The 23,806-nt window shown below is 38.6% G+C and overlaps 1 protein-coding gene across 12 annotated transcripts in view; it reads left to right on the top strand.

Moving 5' to 3' along the window:
* The window catches only part of TASOR (transcription activation suppressor), a 64,162-nt gene that overhangs the window by 27,928 nt on the left and 12,428 nt on the right, over positions 1-23,806 (top strand). For 4 of the 12 annotated variants that reach the window (XM_074032511.1, XM_074032512.1, XM_005547421.5 and 1 more), the window contains 7 exons: positions 7,206-7,278; positions 7,366-7,437; positions 8,998-9,699; positions 14,474-14,877; positions 16,099-16,243; positions 17,464-17,523; positions 22,405-23,333. In XM_074032511.1, coding sequence (XP_073888612.1) covers positions 7,206-7,278; positions 7,366-7,437; positions 8,998-9,699; positions 14,474-14,877; positions 16,099-16,243; positions 17,464-17,523; positions 22,405-23,333 — 2,385 coding nt within the window. Of the gene's footprint in view, positions 1-1,570; positions 1,739-7,205; positions 7,279-7,365; positions 7,438-8,997; positions 9,700-14,473; positions 14,878-16,098; positions 16,244-17,463; positions 17,524-22,404; positions 23,334-23,806 lie in introns of those variants that run through there. The other 8 variants (XM_005547422.5, XM_045386034.3, XM_005547423.5 and 5 more) reach the window with 5 other exon arrangements.

The following is a 23,806-nucleotide window of genomic DNA, read 5'->3' as shown; positions in this document are numbered from 1 at the left end:
ATCTCACGTCATCATAAGAAGGGTGAGTACAGTACAATAAGATTTTGAGAGAGAGACCACATTATGTAATTCTTATTATATATTGTTACAGTTACTCTATTTTTTTGGTGGGGGGACAGTATCTCATTCTGTTGCTCAGGCTGGAGTACAGTGGTGTGATGTGATCATAGCTACTGCAGCCTTGAACTCCTAGTCATAAGTGATTCTCCCACTTCAGCCTCCCGGGTAGCTGGGCTGTAGGTGTATACCACCATGCCCAGCTAGTTTTTAAAATTTATCTATTTTTTTAAATTTTTGTTAGAGAATGAGGTCTTACTATGTTGCCCAGGCTTGTCTCAAACTCCTGGCCTTAAGCAACCCTCATGCCTCAACCTCCCAAAGTGCTGGTATTATAGGCATGAGCCACCATGCCCAGCCTGTTCTATTTTATTATTAATTATTGTTGTTAGTCTTTTAGTATGCCTAATTTAAAAGTTAAACTTTATTATAGGAATGTATACATAGGAAAAAACAGGGTTTGTTACTGTCTGTGGTTTCAGACATTCACTGGGGGTCTCGTAACATACCCTCTGCAGATAAGAGGGAACTACTATATATTCTTTTCCATGTTAATGTGCAGTCTAGGATTTGTAGTAAGAAGCTGAATAAAAATGGTGATTGTGGGCATTCTTGCCTTCTTGATTTAAAGAAAAAAAATTCTTATAACATTTTACCATTAAGTAGGAAGTTCCCAGTAGTTTTTTATGTTGTAAACATTGCTTCTTTATTTTTTTTTATTTTTATTTTTTTCTGGAGACGGAGTCTCGCTCTGTCGCCCAGGCTGGAGTGCAGTGGCCGGATCTCGGCTCACTGCAAGCTCCATCTCCCGGGTTCACGCCATTCTCCTGCCTCAGCCTCCCGAGTAGCTGGGACTACAGGCGCCCGCCACCTCGCCCGGCTAGTTTTTTGTATTTTTTAGTAGAGACGGGGTTTCACTGTGTTAGCCAGGATGGTCTCGATCTCCTGACCTCGTGATCCGCCCGTCTCGGCCTCCCAAAGTGCTGGGATTACAGGCTTGAGCCACCGCGCCCGGCCGCTTCTTTACTTTTTTAACCATGAGTGGATTTTGAATTTTAGCAGATGGTTTTTGTTTTGGGTCGGGGGTTGGATTTATCAAGCTGGTCACACAGTATTTTAGGGTTCTGCAGAGAAACAGAACCAATAGTGTATGGTAGGGGGGGTATGTAAAAAGAGATTTATTGTAAATAATTGGCTCACACATTTATGGAGGCTGACGTGTCCCAAGATCATATCTTCAGTTAGCAAGCTGGAGACCCAGGAGAACCAGTGGTTTAGTTTCAGTCTGAGTATGCAGATGTGAGAACCAGGACTGCCAATGGTATAGTTCTAAGGCTGGCAGGCTCAAGACTTAGGAAGAGCCAATGTTTCAGTTCAAGTCTGAAGGCAGGAAACAGTTGATTTCCCAACTTGGAAGACAGACAGGAGGAATTCTCTTGTTGTGGGGCTTAGAGTTTGCCTTTTGTTCTATTTAGGCCTTCAGCTGATTGGATATGGCCAACCTACATTAGGGAGGTTGGCCTGCTTTACTCAGTCTATTGATTATAAACTCATCTGAAAATAACTTGACAGGAACACCCAGAAAAATATTTGATCAAATACCTGGGCACTACATGACCAAATCAAGTTGACATAAAAAATTAACCATCACACATGGTATTTATTCTGTAGACCTACTAAGGTGAGTTATCAGTTTTCCAATATTAAACTACCCCTGCATTGTTTGTATAAAAACTACCACCCTACCCCCGCCACAGCTTTTAAAGTAAATTGTGGGGTTTTGCTTTTGTTTAGGAATTTTGTATCTGTGATCATAAATGAGATTGACCTGCAATTTTCCTTTCTTATACCATCTCTATCTTGTTGTTGTGTTTTTTTTTTTTTTTTTTTTGAAGACAGAGTTTCACTCTTGTCCTCCAGGCCTGAGTGCAGTGGCACAATCTCAGCTCACTGCAACCTCTGCCTCCCGGGTTCAAGGAATTCTGCCTCAGCCTCCCAAGTAGCTGGGATTACAGACATGCTCCATGGCACCTGGCTACTTTTTGTATTTTTAGTAGAGACGGTGTTTCATCATGTTGCCCAGGTTGGTCTCAAACTCCTGGGCTCAAGTGATCTGCCTGCCTCGGCCTCTCACAGTGCTGAGATTACCGGGGTGAGGCACCAAGCCTGGCCAACTTTTACTTTTTTGAGATTTGTTTTGCTATTTCTGTCTTATGTCAGAAAAATAGTAAATACTCAGTTGTAAGTACTGCTTTAATTGCATTTCACGTTTTAATGTGCAGTATTTTCATTATTCATTTCTGAGAAATTTTTATTTTTTAGTTTCCAATTTTTGTTTTTAAACTTTGATATATGATGTAGAGGTATGTATATAGGGAAACATAGATACTTTCGTCTTTTTTTATTTCTAATTTAATTGCATTGTAATCAACAGTGGTGGTGATTATTTGAAATTTGTTGAGACTTTAAGATCTAGGTAGTTAATTTTTGTACATGCTCCTTCTGTGTTTGAGTTCTGTGTTTGAGAAAAATGTATAACCTATAATTGTTGGGTGCTGGCTACACAATTCTGGGTTGACAGCTATTTTCTTGCACTTTGACTATGCTGCAGTGTCTTCTGGCTTCTGTTTTTATTTAGGGGTTAGCTCTCAGTCTAATTGTTGCTTTGTAGGTCCCCTGCCACCCCCTGGCTACTTTTTAAACCTTTTTTTTTTGTCTTTGGTGTTTAGCAGTTACAGTATCTAGGTGTAGATTTCTGTTTATCCACCTTGGTATATTTTTCCTTTCATACCTGTGGATTTACATCTTTTTTTCTGGAAAATTAGTTACCTCTTTTATTGTACTTCTCCCTCATTTTCTTTAGCCTGCCTTTTTTTTTTTTTTTTTGAGACGGAGTCTCACTGTGTTGCCCAGACTGGTGTTCTGTGGCATAATCGTGGCTCACTCCAACCTCCACCTCCTGGGTTCAAGCAATTCTCCTGTTTCAGCCTCCCAAGTAGCTGGGATTATAGGTGTGTGCCACCACGCCTGGCTAATTTTTGTATATTTAGTAGAGACAGGGTTTCGCCATGTTGGCCAGTGGTCTCTAATGCCTGACCTCAGGTGATCCACTGGCCTTGGCCTCCCAAAGTGCTGGGATTACAGGCGTGAGCCACCGCACCCGGCCTGGCCTGGCCTGTCTTTTTAGGACTCTGAAGAGGCATATTTTCCATGTCTGTTAACCTCGTCTTACGTTTTCCATCTATTTGTTTCTCTGTACTGCATTCTAATTAACTTCATCGTAACTATTTTCTAATTTAAAAATCATATATTTAGCTGTGTCTCATTTGTTGCTTTATTTATTGTGTTTCTAATTTCACAGCGCATGTTTTTTATTTTTAAAAGTTATATTTGAATTTTTTTGGAGCTGCCTGGTTATTTCATAGCAAGTTCTTGTTAATTCTTTCAGAAGTATTTAGTGAGTACCTATTATATGCCAGGCAGAGTTCTAGGAGGTGCACATTATATTCTGGTATTCTTTGCTAATATTTTTTTAAGTGAAATAAAACTCACGTAACATAAAATTAACCATTTTAGCCTTTTTTTTTTTTTTTTTAAATGGGCAGGATCTTGCTTTGTCATCCAGGCTGGAGTGCAGTGGTGTGGTCCTGGCTCACTGCACCCTTGACTTTCTGGGGTCCGGTGATCCTCTTACCTCATCCTTCTGGGTAGCTGGGGCTAAAGGTACATACCATCACACCTGCCTAATTTTTGTATGTTTTGTAGAGACAGGGTTTTGCCATATTGCCTGGGCTGTTCTTGAACTTGGCCTCCCAAAGTGCTGGGATTACAGGTGTGCACCACCGTGCCCGGCCATTTTAGCCATTTTAAAGTATATAATTCCATGGTTTTTTTAGTGGATTGACACTGTTGTGCAGCTATCAACACTGTCTAATTCCTGAACATTTTCATCTCAGAATTCACTGTACATTCCTTCCCTTCCCAATCCCTGACAGCCATTAGTCTACTTCTGTCTCTATGGATTTATCTGCTCTGGATATTTTATATAAATAGAATCAAGCAATATGTGGCTTTCAGTGCCTGCCTGGCTTCTTTCACTGAGCGTAATTCAAGGCTCATTGATGTTGTAGCATATATCAGAACTTCATTCTGTTTTATGGCCCAGTATTCTTTCATTGTATAGATAATACCACATTTTGTTTGTTCTTTTATCAGTTACTTCCATTTCTTGGCTGCTATGAATAATGGTGTTAGGAACATTAGTGTAAACATTTTTGTGTGAAAATGTTTTTAATTCTTCCAATTATTTTATGTCTTTAAACATTTCATAGTGGATTATTTTACATTTTGCATCTGATAATTCCAATTTTTGATGCCTTTGAGTGTTTGAATCTTTTTTTTTTTCTGCTCAATCTTACTTTAGTATAGCTTATTTCCTTCTAAGCTTTTTTTTTTTTTTTTTTTTTTTTTTTTTGAGACAGGACTTACTCTGTTGCCTAGGCTGAAATGCTAAAGCGTGTGGCACAATCACAGCTTCACAGCTTGAACTCTCAGAATCAAACAATCCTCCTCCCACCTTAGCTTTCCAAGTAGCCAGGACTATAGGCACATGATGCCACACATGGCTACTTTAAAAATTTTTTTTGTAGAGATGGGGGCTTACTGTGTTGCCCAGGTTGGTCTTGAACTCCTGGCTTCAAGCAATCCTCCCACTTCAGCTTCCAAAAGTGCTGAGATTACAGGCATGAACCACTGTGCTTGGCCCATTGTACATGTGGTTTATACTAACTCTTTTTTTGTGGGGTTGGGGAGTGCCATAGTACCTTTAATGTTATCTGGAAATTTAAAATAGTAGAATCAACTAATTAAAAATCCCACAGATTGGATTAATACTTTTTTTTTTTTTTTTTTAAAGAATAACCAAACAGTTAAAATAGAGGCAACAGGAGCACAATTTCCAGGATTTTTCTTTTCTGCAGAGCTGAATGGATTTCTTTGGGCTGAAGCCACAGATACAACTGCTGAAGGCCTCTGTCTACCTTAGTGTTATTTCTGATTATAGATTGCCTATACTCCATGGATTTTTAGAAACATTGGGACCCCTTAAGTACAGGAATCTTTAGGTTACTAGTAGTGGAATTTATAAAACCTAGTATTTGGAGTGAGTGAGAGGTTAAAGGCATCTAATTGGTTTTCGTCAGTGAGCACAAAACATGAAAATCTTACTTGTGCTTCCTAACTTTTTATTTCATCAACTAGGAGTTTGGGCAAAATATTAAAAGAAGTATATTATCTAAAATATTTTAAATAAAAGTATTTGTGTCTGAAACAAATTTTTCAGGTACGTTGTCCACTTGTAGTATACTCTAAGAGACTTAGCGTGGCTATAAATGGTAGCCATAAGACGCAGTTAAATGTCTTGCAGAGCCAATACTGTATGTCAGCAGTATGATGTAACTTGGCCTGAGGATTTTTTAACCTTGGCCCTGGGAGTTTTAGGAAACAAGGCCACCTCAGCACAGATGTAACTATTAGAAACCTTACAACAAAGTTTGCCCCTACAAGATTATTTAAACTTCCTTTATAAAAGGAAGACCTGGTAACTGACCCTCACGGAATACAGGCAGTAAAAATGGGGAAAGATGCCCCAAAGTTTAGAGTGATCTTCAGATGGAGACCTTCCTAGTCATTTGGTCATCTGACCCCCTGACTGTATCTGGCCCATGCCACCAGCCTGCTTCCACTAAAATAAACTCTTTGAGCAACAGGTATCTATGACTGATTTTTGGCACAGATTGAACTGAAGGAGAAGTTGACCCTGGAGAAGGTGATCAACTAAGACTACCTGAAACCCCCCAAACACAATACCACTTTACTTTTGACTGTTCAGTGTTTTTATTAAATGTGAATTAGTAGCACAGTTACTTTTTGTCCTCTGAATTATTAGTTTTTATACAGACATTGTTTACTGGAATTGTTTTAGTAGGAATTTAGGTAATACAAGTTTTCTTTCAGAACTCAGGTATCCTTTTGGTGTTCAGTTGCCTTGCTCAGTTTCTCATTTACCCAAAACATTGTGAACTATTGCAGTAGCCCCTGAAATGAATTCTTTGCATTAGATTGTTTTTCTGCCGCCTCCTGCACAGTGCTGTCAAGTCTTTTTTGTTATTGTTGTTTTAAGGAAACACTAGCTCAAAGGCGTATGCTCTGAAGGACATTCTTGGCCAACCTGGCTTCTGGTCTTTTTACAGCTAACCTATGATCTTTCATTCCAGACTTGTCTTACACATTTATCCTAGTCTGTCCTCACCCTCTTGCCAGTGATAAATAACTGTGATGTTTGTAAACTGTCCATTATAACTCACCTTTGCTCATGGTGTTTCCTCTACTGAAATGTCCTTCCCACAATCTCAGGCTCTTGTCAGTGTACCCATCCTTCAAAATCCACTTTTGATAACACTTTCAGTAAACCTTTCTTGACCATCTTTTACTACTGTAAACAAACTGTATTTTTCTATTTCTGTTATTTTGTAAATCTCTTAGGGAACTTTTCTGTCTTACGTAGTTACTGGTATTTCTTGTGTTACTCTCTATACCTTATTATAAACTTCTTGTGATCAAGGATCTTGTGTTGCTTGTATTTGGTTATCTCTGGGCAAATTGCCTTACATGTGAAAGTGTTCATGTAATATGTGTGCAATTCGATTATGGAAACACATTGGGTTTGCGATTAGTCTGAACTCTTGCAACGCAGTGTTTCAAAGCCTGTTTTATATCTAGCATCTAGCACATTACTTTGGCCACTAATAAACATATCTTTTGAATTGATGACGAAAATATTTGAAGTCTTTAGTTTGGTCCATCCTTGTATTTTAGCTTCAGGGAAAAATTAACGTGGTTTTGCAGTTAGGGGAGTTCTTTCAGTAACATTTTCTCGTTAATGTTATGAAAACCAAGGAATTTTTATTTGATTGGAATCCTGTTAGCAGAGTTGGTAGAAAGAGTTAATTAATTCATTAGCAATATTTTTTTCTTAAAAGATGATTAAGAACTCTTTTTCTTTACAATTAGTAGAAAATGCTGTGTGTCTGCCTTATGGTGAATAATAATAAAGCAGATACAACTTCTTCCTTCCCCTCAAAATACAGGTTCTTGTTAAACCTTTGGGAGACCGAGGATACCTTTTTCTTCTCTCCCCTTATCAGATGGTTCCTCCATATGGTAGGTGGTCTCTCTTTAATTTTTACAATTCTTTCTTAACTTTTTAGTTAAAACACATTGCTAATGAGTTTGGCTTCTGTTTTTTAGAATATCAGACTGCCAAGTCTCGAGTCCTACATGCTTTGTTTCTATTTCAAGAACCTAGAAGCATAGTTACTTGTAAGTTCTTTGAATATCTAAATCTAGTTACTTATAGATACTTAACATTTCATTGAAATTTTCCAGATAACTCACTAAACATTTTGCCTTTCTTACATGATGTTTCAGGAAATACTGGTGGTTAAGAGGTAACTAGCAATAAAAGACACAAATTATATGACTTTTTTTTTTTTTGAGACAGTTTTGCTCTTGTTGCCCAGGCTGGAGTGTAGTGGCGTGATCTCGGCTCACTGCAACCTACGCCTCCCGGATTCAAGTGATTCTCCTGCCTCAGCCTTCTGAGTAGCTGGGATTACAGGGCATCCACCACCATGCCCGGCGAATTTTTTGTATTTTTAGTAGAGATGGGGTTTCACCATGTTGGCCAGGCTGGTCTCAAACTCCTGACCTCAAGTGATCCACCTGCCTCGGTCTCCCAGAGTGCTGGGATTACAGGTGTGAGTCACTGTGCCTGGGCAACGATTTTTTTTTTTAACTGTGAGAAATTAATTTGTGTATATCAGTGCTCTCATAAAGCTTGATTATAATTGTTATAGTACTGTAGCTTAGTTATGAGGGTTACTTATTTATTTATTTTAGATATAGGGTCTCACTCTGTTGCCCAGGCAGCGGTGTGATCATGGCTCACTACATACAGCCTTGCCCTCCCTTCTAGGCTCAAGCAGTCCTTCTGCCTCAGCCTCGAGTAGCTTGGGATTACAGGCGTGTGCCAGCACACCTAGCTAAATTAATTTTTTTTTTTTTTCCTTTAGAAGCAGGATCTCACTATGTTATCCAGGTTGTTCTTGAACTCCTGGCCTGAAGCGATCCAACTATCTCAGCCTCCCAAGCTTTTGGAATTACAGGCATGAGCCACTGTGCCCGGTCTGTGAGGGTTTTGTATGATTATTTTTTAGCTTAGTTTAATTTTGCATTCAAATTTTAGTAACTCTAAAGCATAATTTGCCAGGATAAATATTAGACCATTCAAAATTAATAAGAATTTTTGGCGCTGATATAAGACAAGATTTGTTAACCACCTTTTCTAAGAATGAACATTAATACTATGTATTAAGATAAAGTTCTCACTAATGGCTTTATTTCACTGTTGGATTAAGGATGAGTTTCTCAATTGTGGCTATTCAGCATCTGCATATCTGTTCATGTGAAGTTAGTTATTACTTTATACGAGGAAGGGATGACATGCAGGACTGTTTTGCTTGGAGCCTCAGATCTTGTTCTGTCTCTATTTCTTCTTACATGTTGCTTGCCACTATTTGAATTTCCTGGGGGCAGTAGGAAGTGAAATCTTCAATGAGTGGGTGATTTTTCCTTTAAAAATGTGTTCTGCTCTTTCGTTTGTTTTAGTTTCTTACTGGCCTATTACAGGTTCCTGGACTTTTAACAAGCATGCTATTCATATATTTGCTATATTGTATGTATATACTAGGGTACATACTCGTCTGGTTCAACATTAATGTATAAATGTTTTTACACTTCTTTGGCAATATTTAGATCTGTATTTGATTAGTTTCTTGATTGCTAACATGGTTTGCTTTTTTTTGTTTGTTTTATTTACAGCACAAAAAGGTTCAACCAATGCAGCACCAAAGGAGAGGCATGAGAGCATGCCAGATGTATTAAAAATAGCTCAGTTTTTACAATTTTCTTTGATTCAGTGTCGAAAGGAATTTAAAAATATAAGCACTATAAATTTTCATTCTGTTGTTGAAAAGTATGTAAGTGAATTTTTTAAGCGAGGTTTTGGTTCAGGTAAACGAGAGTTTATTATGTTTCCATATGATTCACGATTAGATGATAAAAAGTTCTTATACTCAGCTCCCAGAAATAAATCCCATATTGATACTTGTTTGCATGCCTATATTTTTCGGCCTGAAATGTATCAGTTACCTATTTGTAAATTAAAAGAACTATTTGAAGAAAATAGAAAACTTCAACAGTTTAGTCCACTTTCAGATTATGAAGGTCAAGAAGAAGAAGTGAATGGTACAAAAATGAAATTTGGAAAACGAAATAACTCAAGGGGTGAAACCATTCTATCTGGAAAGCAAAGATCATCTCATTCTTTGGATTATGATAAGGATAGAGTCAAAGAATTGATTAATTTAATTCAGTGTAGGAAAAAGAATGTGGGTGGGGACTCAGACACCGAAGATATAAGAAGCAAAACTGTCTTGAAGAGGAAGCTTGAGGATCTACCTGAAAATATGAGAAAGCTCGCCAAAACCAGTAATTTATCTGAAAATTGCCATCTGTTTGAAGGTAAAATATCAGATTGCTCTTATAATAACAACCAAAAATAAAGTAGTTCTGTTCTTTCCTGTAGTAGAGGGGCATATAAATTAAAGTCTGAGGGCCAAATTCAGCCTGTCCACTATTTTTTTAAAGAAAGTTGTATTTGAATACAGCCATATGTATGTAGCTGCTTTCATGCTGTAATGGCAGAGTTGGCATTGGCACTGAGACTGTATGGCCCACAAAGCCTAAAATATTTGCTACCTGGCCCCGTACAGGAAACACTTTACAATTCCTGCACTGGAACATCAGATTTCTAAATTGTTTGGTTTATGTTAACATGACATAATAATACTAATCAGAGCTCTTGTCCTTTTATATTCCTTAATTTGTATTTTTTAATGGTTATTATTATTGTTTTTTGGGACGGAGTCTCGTTCTCTCGCCCAGGCTGGAGTGTAGTGGCACGATCTCAGCTCACCATAAGCTCCACCTCCCAGGTTCACGCCATTCTCCTGCCTCAGCCTTCCGAGTAGCTGGGACTACAGGCGCCCGCCGCCAAGCCCGGCTAATTTTTTGTATTTTTAGTAGAGACGGGGTTTCACCATGTCATCCAGGATGGTCTCCATCTCCTGACCTCGTGATCCACCCGCCTCGGCCTCCCAAAGTGCTGGGATTATAGGCGTGAGCCACCACGCCCGGCCATATTCGTTTATTTTTATAGTTGAAGAAGTATAGTATTAGAATATTAGTATCTTTTAGGCTGTTGCATAATGAAAAGGAACCTTCTGAATTTGAAAATAAAATATGCATACACGTATTCTTTTATACCCCAAGAATCTAGGAATATCTTTGGGTTTTTCTTTTTTTGTTGTTCTTTTTTCCTTTGTTTTGTTTTGGTTGACAGAAAAAGATAAGACAGTAAGGTGCTTGTTTTAAGTGTGTTTGTTTCAATATTGCAAGTCAGCTAAAACACTTTTATCTGGATTTTTAAGATCTTAACACTACTAGTTCATAAGCACGAAATGAGTTCTTTTGCATTCAGAGAAAGTTGACCTAACAATCCACATTTCCTGCTGCTGTTGCTCCTCTGAGTGATTATGGCAGAACTGAGTATTCTTAGGTTTTTTATTAAGCAACTTGTCTTTTCAAATTCAATGTGTCTTAGTCTAGGTTAGTCAGATCAGTGTCTTTTCACACTTTTGCTCTTAGCAATCTGTATTTGTATCCTCACTTTTCACTTTCCTGCTCTCTTTATTTATTTGTTTTTGCGACAAAGTCTCACTCCATCACCCAGGCTGTAGTGCAGTGGCTCCATCTTGGTTCACTGCAACCTCTGCCTACCTGGTTCAAATGATTCTCATATCTGAGCTTCCCTAGTAGCTGGAATTACAGGCACGCACCACTGTGCCTGGCTACTTTTTGTATCTTTAGTAGAGACGGAGTTTTGCCATATGGGCCAGGCTGGTCTTGAACTCCTGACACCAAGTGATCCGCCTGCCTTGGCCTCCCAAAGTATTGGGATTACAGTCGTGAGCCCCCACACTCAGCCTGCTCTTTTTTAACTTTTTTATTGTTATATGGTATTCAATATGGTAGCCACTAGTCATATGTTGTTATTTAAGTGTAAAATGAAATAAAAATACATTTCAACAACCACACCATTGTATTAGTATAGAGAGAGAACATTTCCATTATTGCAGAAAGTTCTATTTGACATTACTGTTCTTTGCAGTAACTATCATGTTTTCATTAGTTAACCTGTGTGTCTCTCTTTCCAATGTTGTTATTCCTTGTCCGTGTTCTTTATCTCTTTGGTGGCCTTCCTGACTTACTACCTTCTTGCACCCGTTTCAGTATCATGTTCTTCTCAGTATTGCTTTGCTAATTTACTACCAATCTCATCTTATATACTTGCCTTTTAAAGCTTTGTTATAGACTATCCATGTCCACCCATGTTTCCTACTCTTCTCTCACATGTGTTGGTTAAGGGTCATCTCTCTCTGCCTAGAGTATGTCATGGTCAGTCTTTTATTTCCCTCTTTTTTTTCCTGAAGTAGCTTCCATTTCTTTCAAGCCTTACATCTTTGCAGTTCATATTTCTCCTCAGCTTTCTGTCTGTTCTCCTTAATGATCTCCTCCTTTAGTTTATGCTGGATTTGCAATCTGCTGAACCCGTTAGCACTTAATTGTCTTATCTTGTTGACATGTCTTGAGAGTTTTGTTTACTGTGTGCTAGGTACTTTATGTATATGAACTCATTTATTAATAGTTCTTGAGTAGTAGGCCTTATTATCCTAATTTTGCAGATGAGAAAATCGTCTCAGATAAGTTAAATAACTTTACCAAAAGTTATGAAGTTAGTGGCACAATCCAAAGTCAGTTCTGACTGACTCCAAAGCATTGTTCACAAACTGCTGCGTTCCCTGTCACTGAGCACGTAATATGCACTGAATAAATAAGATACTTATTTTTTGGTACTGTTTTTGTTGGTAACCAATTCTGTGTATGTGGAAAAAATAGTTGTGGGTAAAAATCAGGCTTCATCAATAATTAAAATGATGAGAAAGCCATACTAATTATAATAGGTCAAATGAGAAATGTGGCAGAAGAAGGGTATATAGCTTAACTGAAACTAGTGACTGTCAGACTTGCATTTTTAGGTGTTTCTCACTTATTTCTTTTCAAGTAATTTTGCATACTTTGTTTCTGAAGGTAGAGATTTCAAAGTTGTATTCTAACTTTTTTTTTTTTGAGACGGAGTCTCGCGCTGTCACCCAGGCTGGAGTGCAGTGGTGCGATCTTGGCTCGCTGCAAGCTCCGCCTCCTGGGTTCACGCCATTCTCCTGCCTCAGCTGCCCAAGTAGCTGGGACTACAGGTGCCCACCACCACGCCCGCTACTTTTCTGTATTTTTAGTAGAGACGGGGTTTCACCGTGTTAGCCAGGATGGTAATCTCCTGACCTCATGATCCGCCCGCCTCGGCCTCCCAAAGTGCTGAGATTACAGGCATGAGCCACCGCACCCGGCTGTATTCTAACTTTTAAAACACCCTGATCTTGATTTGGTGGTGAGCCCAGTCATTTTATGAGGTAACGTCCTAACCCATTCCCACCACCCCTTATAACTTTTAACATAAACTGTTTTGCGGTACAGTTTACATCAGTGTACCTATTTAAGCGCACAGTTTGATGAGTTTTGACAGCTGTGTAATCACCACTCCAGTATATAGAACTTTTTTTTTTTGTGATGGAGTCTTACTCCGTCTTCCAGGCTGGAGTGCAGTGGCCTGATCTCGGCTCACTACAACCTCTGCTTGCTGGGTTTAAGTGATTCTCCTGTCTCAGCCTCCCGAGTAGCTGGGATTACAGGTGTGCGCCACCATACCCAGCTAATTTTTGTATTTTTAGTAGAGACAGGGTTTCACTATGTTGGCCGAGCTAGTCTCGAACTCCTGACTTCAGGTGATCCACCCTCCTCGGCCTCCCAGAGTTTTGGGATTATAGGCGTGAGCCTATAGAACTGTTTTTTTTTTTTTTTCGGAGACGGAGTCTCGTTTTGTCACCCAGGCAGGGGTGCAGTGGCACGATCTCGACTCACTGAACCCTCTGCCTCCTGGGTTCAAGTGATTCTCCTGCCTTAGCCTCCCGAGTAGCTGGGACTACAGGCGCATGCCACCATGCCCAGCTAAATTTTTGTATTTTTTTAGTAGAGACGGGGTTTCACCTTGTTAGCCAGGATGTTCTCGATCTCCTGACCTTGTGATCCCCCCGCCTTGGCCTCCCAAAGTGCTGGGATTACAGGCGTGAGCCACCATGCCTGGCCAGAACGTTTTTATATGTTGCTTTGTGTTCTTTGTTAGGTAGCTCACCCCACTCTGCTGCTGATCTGCTTTTTGTCTTTAGAGATTAGTTTTGCCTGCTCTATAAAAAGTTGACATAATTAGAATCATACAGTATGCACTCCTTTGTTTCTGACATTTATTTTTGTTGTGGTACATTACACTCAAATTAGAAATCCTAACTCAGGCTTCACCCAATCCCTACCCCAACCCAACATTAAAGCACATGACTTTCTGAATGTTTGCTCCCTTTACAAGTTTTAAAATATATTAGTTGTTACAGATTATACAGATTTATAGTGCATGCATGGAACCATGTCTTAACGTATGTGCATGGAACCATGTCTTAACGTGTTTCCTCTTATAATGCTTTTTCTTGATGCAAATTTCGTGGAGATTTCTTCAAGATGATTTTATGTCTGTAATATCCTAGCTTCATTATGAATTTAAGTAATCTAGTCATTCAAGATAAGGTGTAGATTTTAAGTGTGTCTGCTAGTGCCTTAAGGACAAAATATAGTAGGTATGGAAAAGATAGAAATCAAATTAAGTCATTTTTTTATTAGCCTAGTGTAATACGCATATAATCCTAACAATTGGCAAAATAGCAAGTACAAATGTTTCATCTCTTGTCAGGCATCTGGTTGACTTTGAGATTTTGATGGTAGAGTTATTAATACACATATTTAAAACCTGATGCATGAGCTTATTTTCCTATTGATAGAATGCTTAAATTACAATGAAAATTAAACTTAAATAGCAATTTTGAACTATGTGCAAAATTTTACAATTCTGTTTGTAAAGTGATGCGGATATTTGTAAAGTCTAAGCAAATTGTTTGGTTGAGTTCCTGACCATAAATGCTTTACGATAATTTTTTTAGGTATATTTGATTTCAAAAATTTTATGCTGGTTTTTAAACTTAACTTCAACCAATGACTTTTCTTTCCTTTTTCTCAGAGTCTCCACAGCCTATTGGCTCACTTGGACATGATGCTGACTTGAGGCGGCAGCAGCAGGATACCTGTAACTCCGGCATTGCTGACATCCATAGGCTGTTTAATTGGTTATCAGAAACACTAGCAAATGCGCGCCATTCTGATGCATCTCTGACAGACACAGTCAACAAAGCCTTAGGATTGAGCACTGATGATGCCTATGAAGAGCTGAGGCAAAAACATGAGTATGAGTTGAACTCTAACCCAGATAAGAAAGAATATGAGCAGCCTACTTGTGCAAAAATTGAAAATGCACAGTTTAAGGGTACTCAGAGCTTATTACTAGAAGTTGATGCAACATCTAAGTATTCTGTTGCTATTTCTACCACCGAAGTGGGCACTGACCATAAGCTACATTTGAAAGAAGTAAGCATATAGCTGTTGGTTATCTTTGTGTTTGTGAGTGTGTGTGTGAAAGAGGTGCTGTGAGTGTGCTTCAGGGAATGATTTTTTTCTTTGAAAAAGAAATAAAATGCACTTTTGAGTAAAGGTGCCTGTCTAGGATGGTACTTCCTAAGTTATTCCTTGTTACAAAGAGATAAATGCTGAAATAGTTTTCCTTCCTTCCTTAGAAGCTTAATATATTGTCTACAGTTTACTTGTGATAAAGCTAAGGTGGAACAATCTATTAATATTTGTCAGAAATGGCTTATTGGGAGTTAATTCCTTATTGTTTCATAATAAAGTTGAATTATCAAAACATTGGCTTTCTGCTGGCACTAACAGAGAACCCAAAGGTGAGACAGGTGAGGATACCAGTCTCAATACAGCAGTGTAACAAAGTTAAGTACTTGGTATTTCTTATGCAAATAGGAATGGGACATAAGTAGCCTTTAGGATTACTTCTGAAGTGACTCGCAGCTTTGCTTATTGGAGTGTTCAGTATATTTATGATATATGTTCGGAGTGCTGGTTTGTAGCTGAGAAGTAGCCTTATCTCCCTTAAGTAGTCGCTGCGTCACTGGGGAATAGTTCTAGGATGGCAACATATTCCTGTGGGCTTACTTCTTCATTTACTGTCTCCATTTTCTGTTCCCTGCCTTTGTTTAAAAGTTGTATGCATGTCCCCATTCTTTCTCCATGTCGTTTTGGGATATTTATTTCAAGGGGAAGATGATGACAGGAAGCTTATTTGTTGGGGTATGTAAGGTAGGCACTGAGGAACTAACCTGTATTAGTATTTTCCTGATAACTTTTGTATTTTAAATCAAGTTGATGGGGGGCGGGGGCACGATGCGCACCTAGCACACCACCGATTTTTATAACTAAAGTTTTAATGGAGCACAGCTATGTCCATTTGTTTAGGTATTGCCTGTGGTAGACTTGAGAGTCTGGCCTGCAGAGCCTAAAATATTTACTGTTTGGCACTTTAGCATAAAAGTTGACCAATCCCTGTTCTAAATTAACATAAAATTAAGTTTTGAGGGAAAAGTTATGTTTTGAGACTAGAGTGTAACTTTACCATGTTGATTTTACACATTTGTAATATTTAGATTGAAGCACATGAATTTACTGTGAAAAAAAGTTTATTCTTGACATTAAAATGAATTGAAAAGAAAGCTATTGAATGTGTACTTTGATTTTTAGGATCCAAATTTAATTAGCGTGAATAATTTTGAAGATTGCAGTTTGTGTCCCAGTGTTCCCATTGAACATGGATTTCGTAGACAACAGTCTAAGTCAAATAATGTTGAAGAGACTGAAATACATTGGAAACTGATACCAATTACAGGTAAGAAAAGTATACTTAGACTTCGGTTTGCTTCATTTTACTTTGAGACCAGTTTCCTGAAGGTTTCCATCTGTTCTGGATTTCACTCTTGGGTCACTAGGTGCTTCATCTTACTTGGCGCTGATACCTTCAGTGTCTTATTTAAGTAATACGATGTAATACTTAAGTAATACGAAGTAATACTGAGTGTTGCTGTTCTTGGTCAGCATCAGCAAGCACCGGCAAAATCACCTTAAAAACAGGGATTTAAGACACACTGTCTCTGTGGAGTTTAGCATGCAGACTGCTGAATGAAGACTGTTGGGAGAAACTGAGTTTTTGATAAGCTGAGGTAGCTGCAGAGATAAAATGGTGCTCTTTGGACAATCAATTAAATGTTGTCTTCTCAAACTTACTAAACTTCACTGTAACAAGCTGTCATCTAGTAAGTGATAATGTTGAGGTTCATCTATTAGAAATTTGATTTCTTAATGCTGGATTATCTTAAATAAATTGGATTATCTTAGAGAATGGCCTCAATGATCACATGTAAATGTTATTGAACTATGAGGCAAAAAGTTTAGCAGATGTTGAAATATTTTTTTTTTTGGTAGCATCCTGATTTCTCTGTGCAAACACGCACATACAAACACACAAATACATACACTTAATATACCAAGTTCTTTTTCTTAAATATTTTTGGAAATATTTTCAGGGTATATGTCTTTTCCAGTCTTACATCTTTAACCTTTTAAAAACAATAGCAGCAGCAAACAACTTTTTGTTACAAAGTAGACTGGCCTATGAACTAGACTAGAACCTGCTGAGACTTCCGAGGACTCAGAAGAATTTATAAAACTTTATGAGTTCCCATGGGCTTTAGCAGTATCTTCTACTTAACATCTTTCTGGAGGGCAAGCGGCCTGTAGGTGATGATAGAGGGAACCTAGTATTGTTTTATGAGGTGGAAATACCAGCTTGAGTGGGAGAAACAAAAGAAGTAGTTGATACAAGAAGGTTATCCTAACCGTTTCTCATTTAGACACCTTCATACTTGGTGTTGGGTCATTTGAAGGTACAGTGTCTTAAGTGTTGATATTCCATCATCACAAGTATGACCCTTCAGATTATTTTAGGCAGAAGAAGGAATGCTTGCATTTGTTATCACTTGGGGTTGTCTGAAAGGTGCTTAGTAGGTATCACTAATGTCTGAAGAGAGTCTAATGGATGCTTTCCCTCAGGAGGGAATGCAAGAAGCCCAGAAGACCAGCTGGGGAAACATGGTGAGAAACAAACACCAGGTGAGAAGGCTTGCTTTGCTTTTCTTCCCAGTGTGCCCTTCTTCAGAATTGCTACTTGCATTTCTGATACTCCATCAATAAGGGCATTGACTTAAATTTTTTTAATTACAGAAAATTTGGACACTACCATATTTATTTGTATGTAAATCATTACTTGAATTGTATCCAATATTCTTACTATAGTGTTCAAATAAGTCACCGAATATTTATATAGATTAAGTTTTCTTCACACATAGTAGAGTCTATCTTACAGTATGATTTGGAAAGACCGGAATACATTCCTAAACCATTTGTGCAGTATATCTTATGAGAAGCTCTTTTTTTTTGTTTTTGTTTTCGTTTTTTTTTTGAGATGGAATCTTGCTCTATCACCCAGGCTGGAGTGCAGTGATGTGAGCTTGGCTCGCTGCAAGCTCTGCCTCCCAGGTTCAAGCAGTTCACCTTTCTCAGCCTCCCAAGTAGCTGGGATTACAGGCGCATGCCACCATGCCCAGCTAATTTTTGTATTTTTAGTAGAGACGGGGTTTCACCATGTTTGCCAGGCTGGTCTCAAACTCCTGACCTCCGATGATCCACCTGCTTTGGCCTCCCAAAGTGCTGGGATTACAGGCTTGAGCCTCTGCGCCTGGGTTTCTTTTTTTAAAATTTTTCAAAAATAGCCAAGAGGGGAAGCCATTTATATTTGAGGTATACTGTTCATAGTCTTAACCTAGTTGTTCTGATTGTAAAGCTGATTTCTGCAGGTACTTTAAATAAGAGATTAAGAAACTTGGATTTCAGAAACAATTGCAGATATTACTGATTAGCTAGTTGGCAGTGGGTACCTAGGAGATAATCTTTGAGCTTTGTGGATTCAGCTTCTCTGCAGATGGTCTTGCTTATAGTTTGGTGGTGATATTTTTTATATTTTCTTTCAGTTTTACTGTATCTGTTTCAGAAATTAAAGTGTTTTTTTATTTGAAAGAAATATGAAATGATTTTCTTACTACATCTTTGTAGTAATTTCTTTGCTTTGGGAGTTGTTTCTCCCCTGACACCCCCCCCCCCATTAAAGTTACTAGCTTCCTTCAAGAAAATCTTTACCATCTCCTAGGAAAATTATGGTTTAAAAAAAGAAATCATGAACAACAGATATATAAGATAGAGGAAAGTTCAGAAATCTTTTTTTTTTCTTTTTTCCTCTGATACAGAGTCTCTCTCTGTCGCCCAGGCTCTAGTGCAGTGGCATGATCTTGGTTCTCTGCAACGTGTGCCTCCTGGGTTCAAGCGATTCTCCTGCCTCAGCCTCCCAAGTAGCTGGGATTACAGGCATGTGCCACCACACCCAGCTAAGTTTTATATTTTTAATAGAGACAGGGTTTCACCATGTTGGCCAGGCTAGTCTCGAACTCCTGACCTCAAGTGAGCCACTGAACCTGGCCACAGATCTTTATTGTACAGCTTTTTGAAATTTTACATATGTATATGACCACCACCCAAATCAAGGTATAGAACATTTCTAGCATCCTAGAAGATTTTCTTCCACATTCTCCTAGTTAGTACTCTCCTTATTCCCAAGTAATTGCTAATCCAACTTCTTTTACCATATATTAGTTTTGCCTGCTGTTGAACTTAGGGTAATTAGAGCCTACTCATGTCGTCTCTCATGTTTGGTACTTTCATGCAATATTATGTCAGGACGTGATCAATGTTTTGCATCTATCAATAATTCTTTTCTCATTAAGAATAGTAGAATAGGTTTTGTTTTTTTTTTTTTTTGAGAGTCTTGCTCTGTCACCCAGGCAGGAGTGCAGTGGCGTCATCTCGACTCACTACAACCTCTGCCTCCTGGGTTCAAGCGATTCTCCTGCCTCAGCCTCCCGAATAGCTGGGAATACAGGCGCGTGCCACCATGCCCAGCTAATTTTTTTATTTTTAGTAGAGATGGGGTTTCACCATGTTGGCCAGGATGGTCTCGATCTCTTGACCTCGTGATCTGCCTGCCTCGTCCTCCCAAAGTGCTGGGATTACAGGCGTGAGCAACCGTGCCCGGCTAGTAGTAATCTTTCTTATGCTTCAGAATGTGACATCTGACTGATGCTACCTTTAGAGAACTCACTACTCCCCTTTCACTTAAAAGTTAAAATACTGCAATTATTTAATGGCAGTAAGTTAAAAAAAAAACAAAAACAAAAACGTGGTGGCTCATGTTTGTAATCCTAGCACTTTGGGAGGCCAAGGCGTGCGGATCAGGAGGTCAAGACATTGAGACCATCCTGGCCAACAAGGTAACAACTTGTCTCTACTAAAAATAAAAAAGTTAGCTGAGCGTGGTGGCTTGCACCTGTAGTCACAGCTCCTCGGGAGGCTGAGGCAGGAGAATTGCTCGAACCTGGGAGGCAGAGGTTGCAGTGAGCCGAGATCGCACCCCTGCACTCCAGCCAGGTGGCAGAGCGAGACTCTGTTTAAGAAAAAAAAAAACAACAAAAGCATTATTATAGATTGACATGTATGGTGTTTTCAATCACTTATAGATGGAGATCTTTTCAAAGTAATTACGTTTTTTTTTCCTTTTTTTTGTGCAACAGAATCTTGCTCTGTTGCCGAGGCAGGCTGGAGTGCCGTGGTGCAATCTTGGCTCACTGCAGCCTCCGCTTCCTGAGTAGCTGAGATTACAGGTGCCCGCCACCACGCCTGGCTAATTTTTGTATTATTTTTTAGTAGAGATGAGGTTTTACCATGTTGGCCAGGCTGGTCTCGAACTCCTGACCTCAGGTGATCTGCCTGCCTTGGCCTCCCAAAGTGCTGGGATTACAGGCATGAGCCACCGCACCTGAGCAGTTAAGTTCTTAATAAAATCATACAGGGAAATTTGTGCAAAATAAAATTAGGTTGTGATTATTTATATTTTATAAAGGGTTATATTTGGTTTAGAGGTTTTTAATTATGGAAAATTCTCCATGTAGATTTAAGTTACATTGCAGGTTAAAAATATTCCCTTTATTTATAACCCTTCAGGAGTAAACTTACTGGTTGGTTGTTTAGCTGTACATTTTGGGAGCCACTGTTTCATTTAAAGTAATAAATAGCCGGATGTGGTGGTATGCACCTGTAGTCCCATCTGCTTGGAAGACTGAGGCAGGAGGAATTGAGGCCAGAAATTCAAGGCCAGTCTGGGAAACATAGTGAGGCCCCATGTCTAATAAATAATTCAGAACTTTTAAAATTAAGGTAGTTCTCCCCAACCCATATGTTTTAGGAGATGCAATTCAACATTTTTTCTTTGAATATATCAGATATTTGACATGATACATAATTCAAGAAGTCTAAAAATACTTCAGAAAGTAATACTACCCCAGCCCAGGTCACTTAGATTCTGTATATTAGCCATGGTTACCAATTTCTTGTGTATCCTTCCAGACACTTTATATGTACTAAACCACATTTTAATGTTGCAGATTTAAGATATTCAGGATATTTAGTATTCCTAATTATCTTATGGAACTTGGATTTTCTGGTTTATCAATTTCATACAGTTCTAATTCTTATCCTGGCACGTTGGATATTTTGTTCCCCTCTCACCTCCGCCTACAGACCCACCTTGGGTCTTTTCTCTGTGCTGACAAATTGCCTTTGCAATAGTTAATGAGTGTACTGGTTCAGGATAACCACCAGGATTGGTAGAGAATGTCATAAGCTGACTCCTAGTGAGTCTATTTAAACCTTTTCTAGTGTGATGAGTGTGAGCAAAATCTTTACTGTAGGTTTGAAAACTACCTGTACCTGGACTTCCTGATTTAGAGGCACCATTTCCTATACTACAGCAGCAATTTGTTAGGGAATGTTGGCCAAGGCTTAAGGAAAATCAGTAATTTTTTTAGCAGGTAAAATTGTGTATAGGTCTTCTAAGCAAAGATCATGAGTTTTTTCTTTTCCTAAAATATAACACTAAAATTGAAGTTAAATGTTTTTCAAACTCTTGTTGCTTAAAAATGGAATTTGGGTTCCCTTTTTCAAACATTTCAAAAACATACTTTGTTTGAATTTAGGATTTTTTTGGGGAAAGTTGATCTTTTGGGTTGAGCTATTTGTCAAGAGTGAAAGGTTTTAATCCCATTAGTATCAGCTAACCATAGTATCAGCCAACCTCAGTATCAGCCAACCTCTGTATCTCAAATGAGGTATAGCTATCCTCTTTTCTCTTAGAATTATTTCCAAACAAAAGGAAAATATTTATGAAAGGACTGTCAAAAGTGTGCAGCTGTGAAATATATTCTTCTCTTATTATTATTCGTTTTATTTCCTGATAAAATGAAGTCCCTGACATTACAGGAAGTCTACTTAGCAACCTCATAAGTGAGAACAAGTCTGAAAGCAGATACAAAATTAATTATCCTAGATCCTAGATGCAACTTTTAACTTGACAGTTATTCCCACAGCATTTCTGTTTGGTATTCTTACAACTGTCTTACACTCAGAATTCTCACTAAGGGGCCATTACCATAGTAGATATTACTTGGCAAATAATAAATACAGGGATTGAGCAAGCTGATGCAACTGACCATCTTGATTAAAACGTGTATTAAACTTAGATCTACAGAATGGTAGGGAGGCAGAAATAAGCAAATGACTTAATTTGTATTGATGCCAAATTGGTGTTTGCTTGAACACTTCAAAATGGCAGAGTTGTTAACACTAGCTACAACTCTTAAGGACCATCCCATAAGTAGGGCACATAGGGCATAGAATTCATACCAGAATTTTAGGATTTTATTTTACTTTCTAATATATAATTAGTTCTTAATGTGTGTTAACCCTTTTTTTCCCTCCAATTTAAGGGTCTGTGTTTTCATATGTTATATTTTTGGATTGCTCTTATAATAATGAACTCTTCCTGTATAGGTATGAAATCACCAGAAGAACAACTGGTGTGTGTGCCACCACAGGAGGCCTTTCCTAACGACCCCCGGGTAATAAATAGACAGAGAAGTTCTGATTACCAGTTTCCATCCTCTCCATTTACAGACACACTAAAGGGCACCACTGAGGATGACGTGTTGACAGGTCAGGTGGAGGAGCAGTGTGTGCCAGCAGCAGAGGCAGAGCCGCCTGCAGTGAGCGAAACCACAGAGAGGACAGTGTTAGGAGAGTACAATCTCTTTTCTAGGAAGATAGAAGAGATTTTGAAGGAAAAGAATGTTTCATATGTCAGTAGAGTTTCCACACCTATCTTTACAACACAAGAGAAGATGAAACGGCTTTCCGAGTTCATATATTCTAAGACTTCCAAAGCTGGTGTGCAGGAGTTTGTAGATGGTTTGCATGAGAAGCTAAATACTATTATTATTAAAGCATCAGCCAAGGGTGGGAATTTGCCACCAGTCAGTCCTAATGATTCTGGTGCTAAGATAGCATCGAATCTTCTGGAAAGGCATGTCATACCAGTTTCCTCAAGTGACTTCAACAATAAACATCTCCTTGAGCCACTGTGTAGTGATCCTTTGAAAGACACCAACTCTAATGAGCAGCATTCCACTTCGACTTTGAGTTTAACTGAAGTAGAAATGAACCAGCCTCAACATGCCACAGAGTTAACGGTGACTTCTGATCATACTGTACCTGGTGATATGGCCCGGGAACCAGTAGAAGAAACAACAAAATCCCCCAGTGATGTAAACATTTCTGCTCAACCGGCTCTTTCAAATTTTATAAGCCAGTTAGAACCTGAAGTATTTAATAGTTTGGTTAAAATCATGAAAGATGTCCAGAAAAATACTGTGAAATTTTATATTCATGAAGAAGAAGAGAGTGTGCTCTGTAAAGAAATAAAGGTAACTAAACGAGAAGGTAATAGTAATGCTGTACAAACTTCTCTTGTTGGTGTGACCTGTATAAAATGGAAGTTTTTTGTGTTTAAATGTTTACCATAGGCCAGGCATGGTGGCTAATACCTGTAATTCCAAAACTTGGGAGGCTGAGGCAGGAGGATTGCTTGAGGCCAGGAGTTCAGGACCAGCCTGGGCAACATAACAAGACTTTGTCTCTTAATAACAAAATAGGTGTGGTGGCACTCTACTGTAGTCCCAGCTGCTTGGGAAGCTCAAGTGGGAGGGTCAGTTGAGCCCAGGCATTTGAGATTACAGTTAGCTATGATTGTGCCAGCTTAGGTGACAGAGTGAGAGCCTGTCTCTCAAAATAAATAATAAAAATAAATGTTGATTGTATATCTTCATAATTTAACTCAGGGTGGAATAAAAGAGTGGTAAGTCCAAGTAAATTCAGAACTTGGGGTCTAAATATGTTA

Source organism: Macaca fascicularis, chromosome 2 (assembly GCF_037993035.2).
Source record: "Macaca fascicularis isolate 582-1 chromosome 2, T2T-MFA8v1.1".
NCBI classification, from domain to species: Eukaryota; Metazoa; Chordata; class Mammalia; order Primates; family Cercopithecidae; genus Macaca; species Macaca fascicularis.
This window is presented reverse-complemented; position numbering and strand designations above follow the sequence as displayed.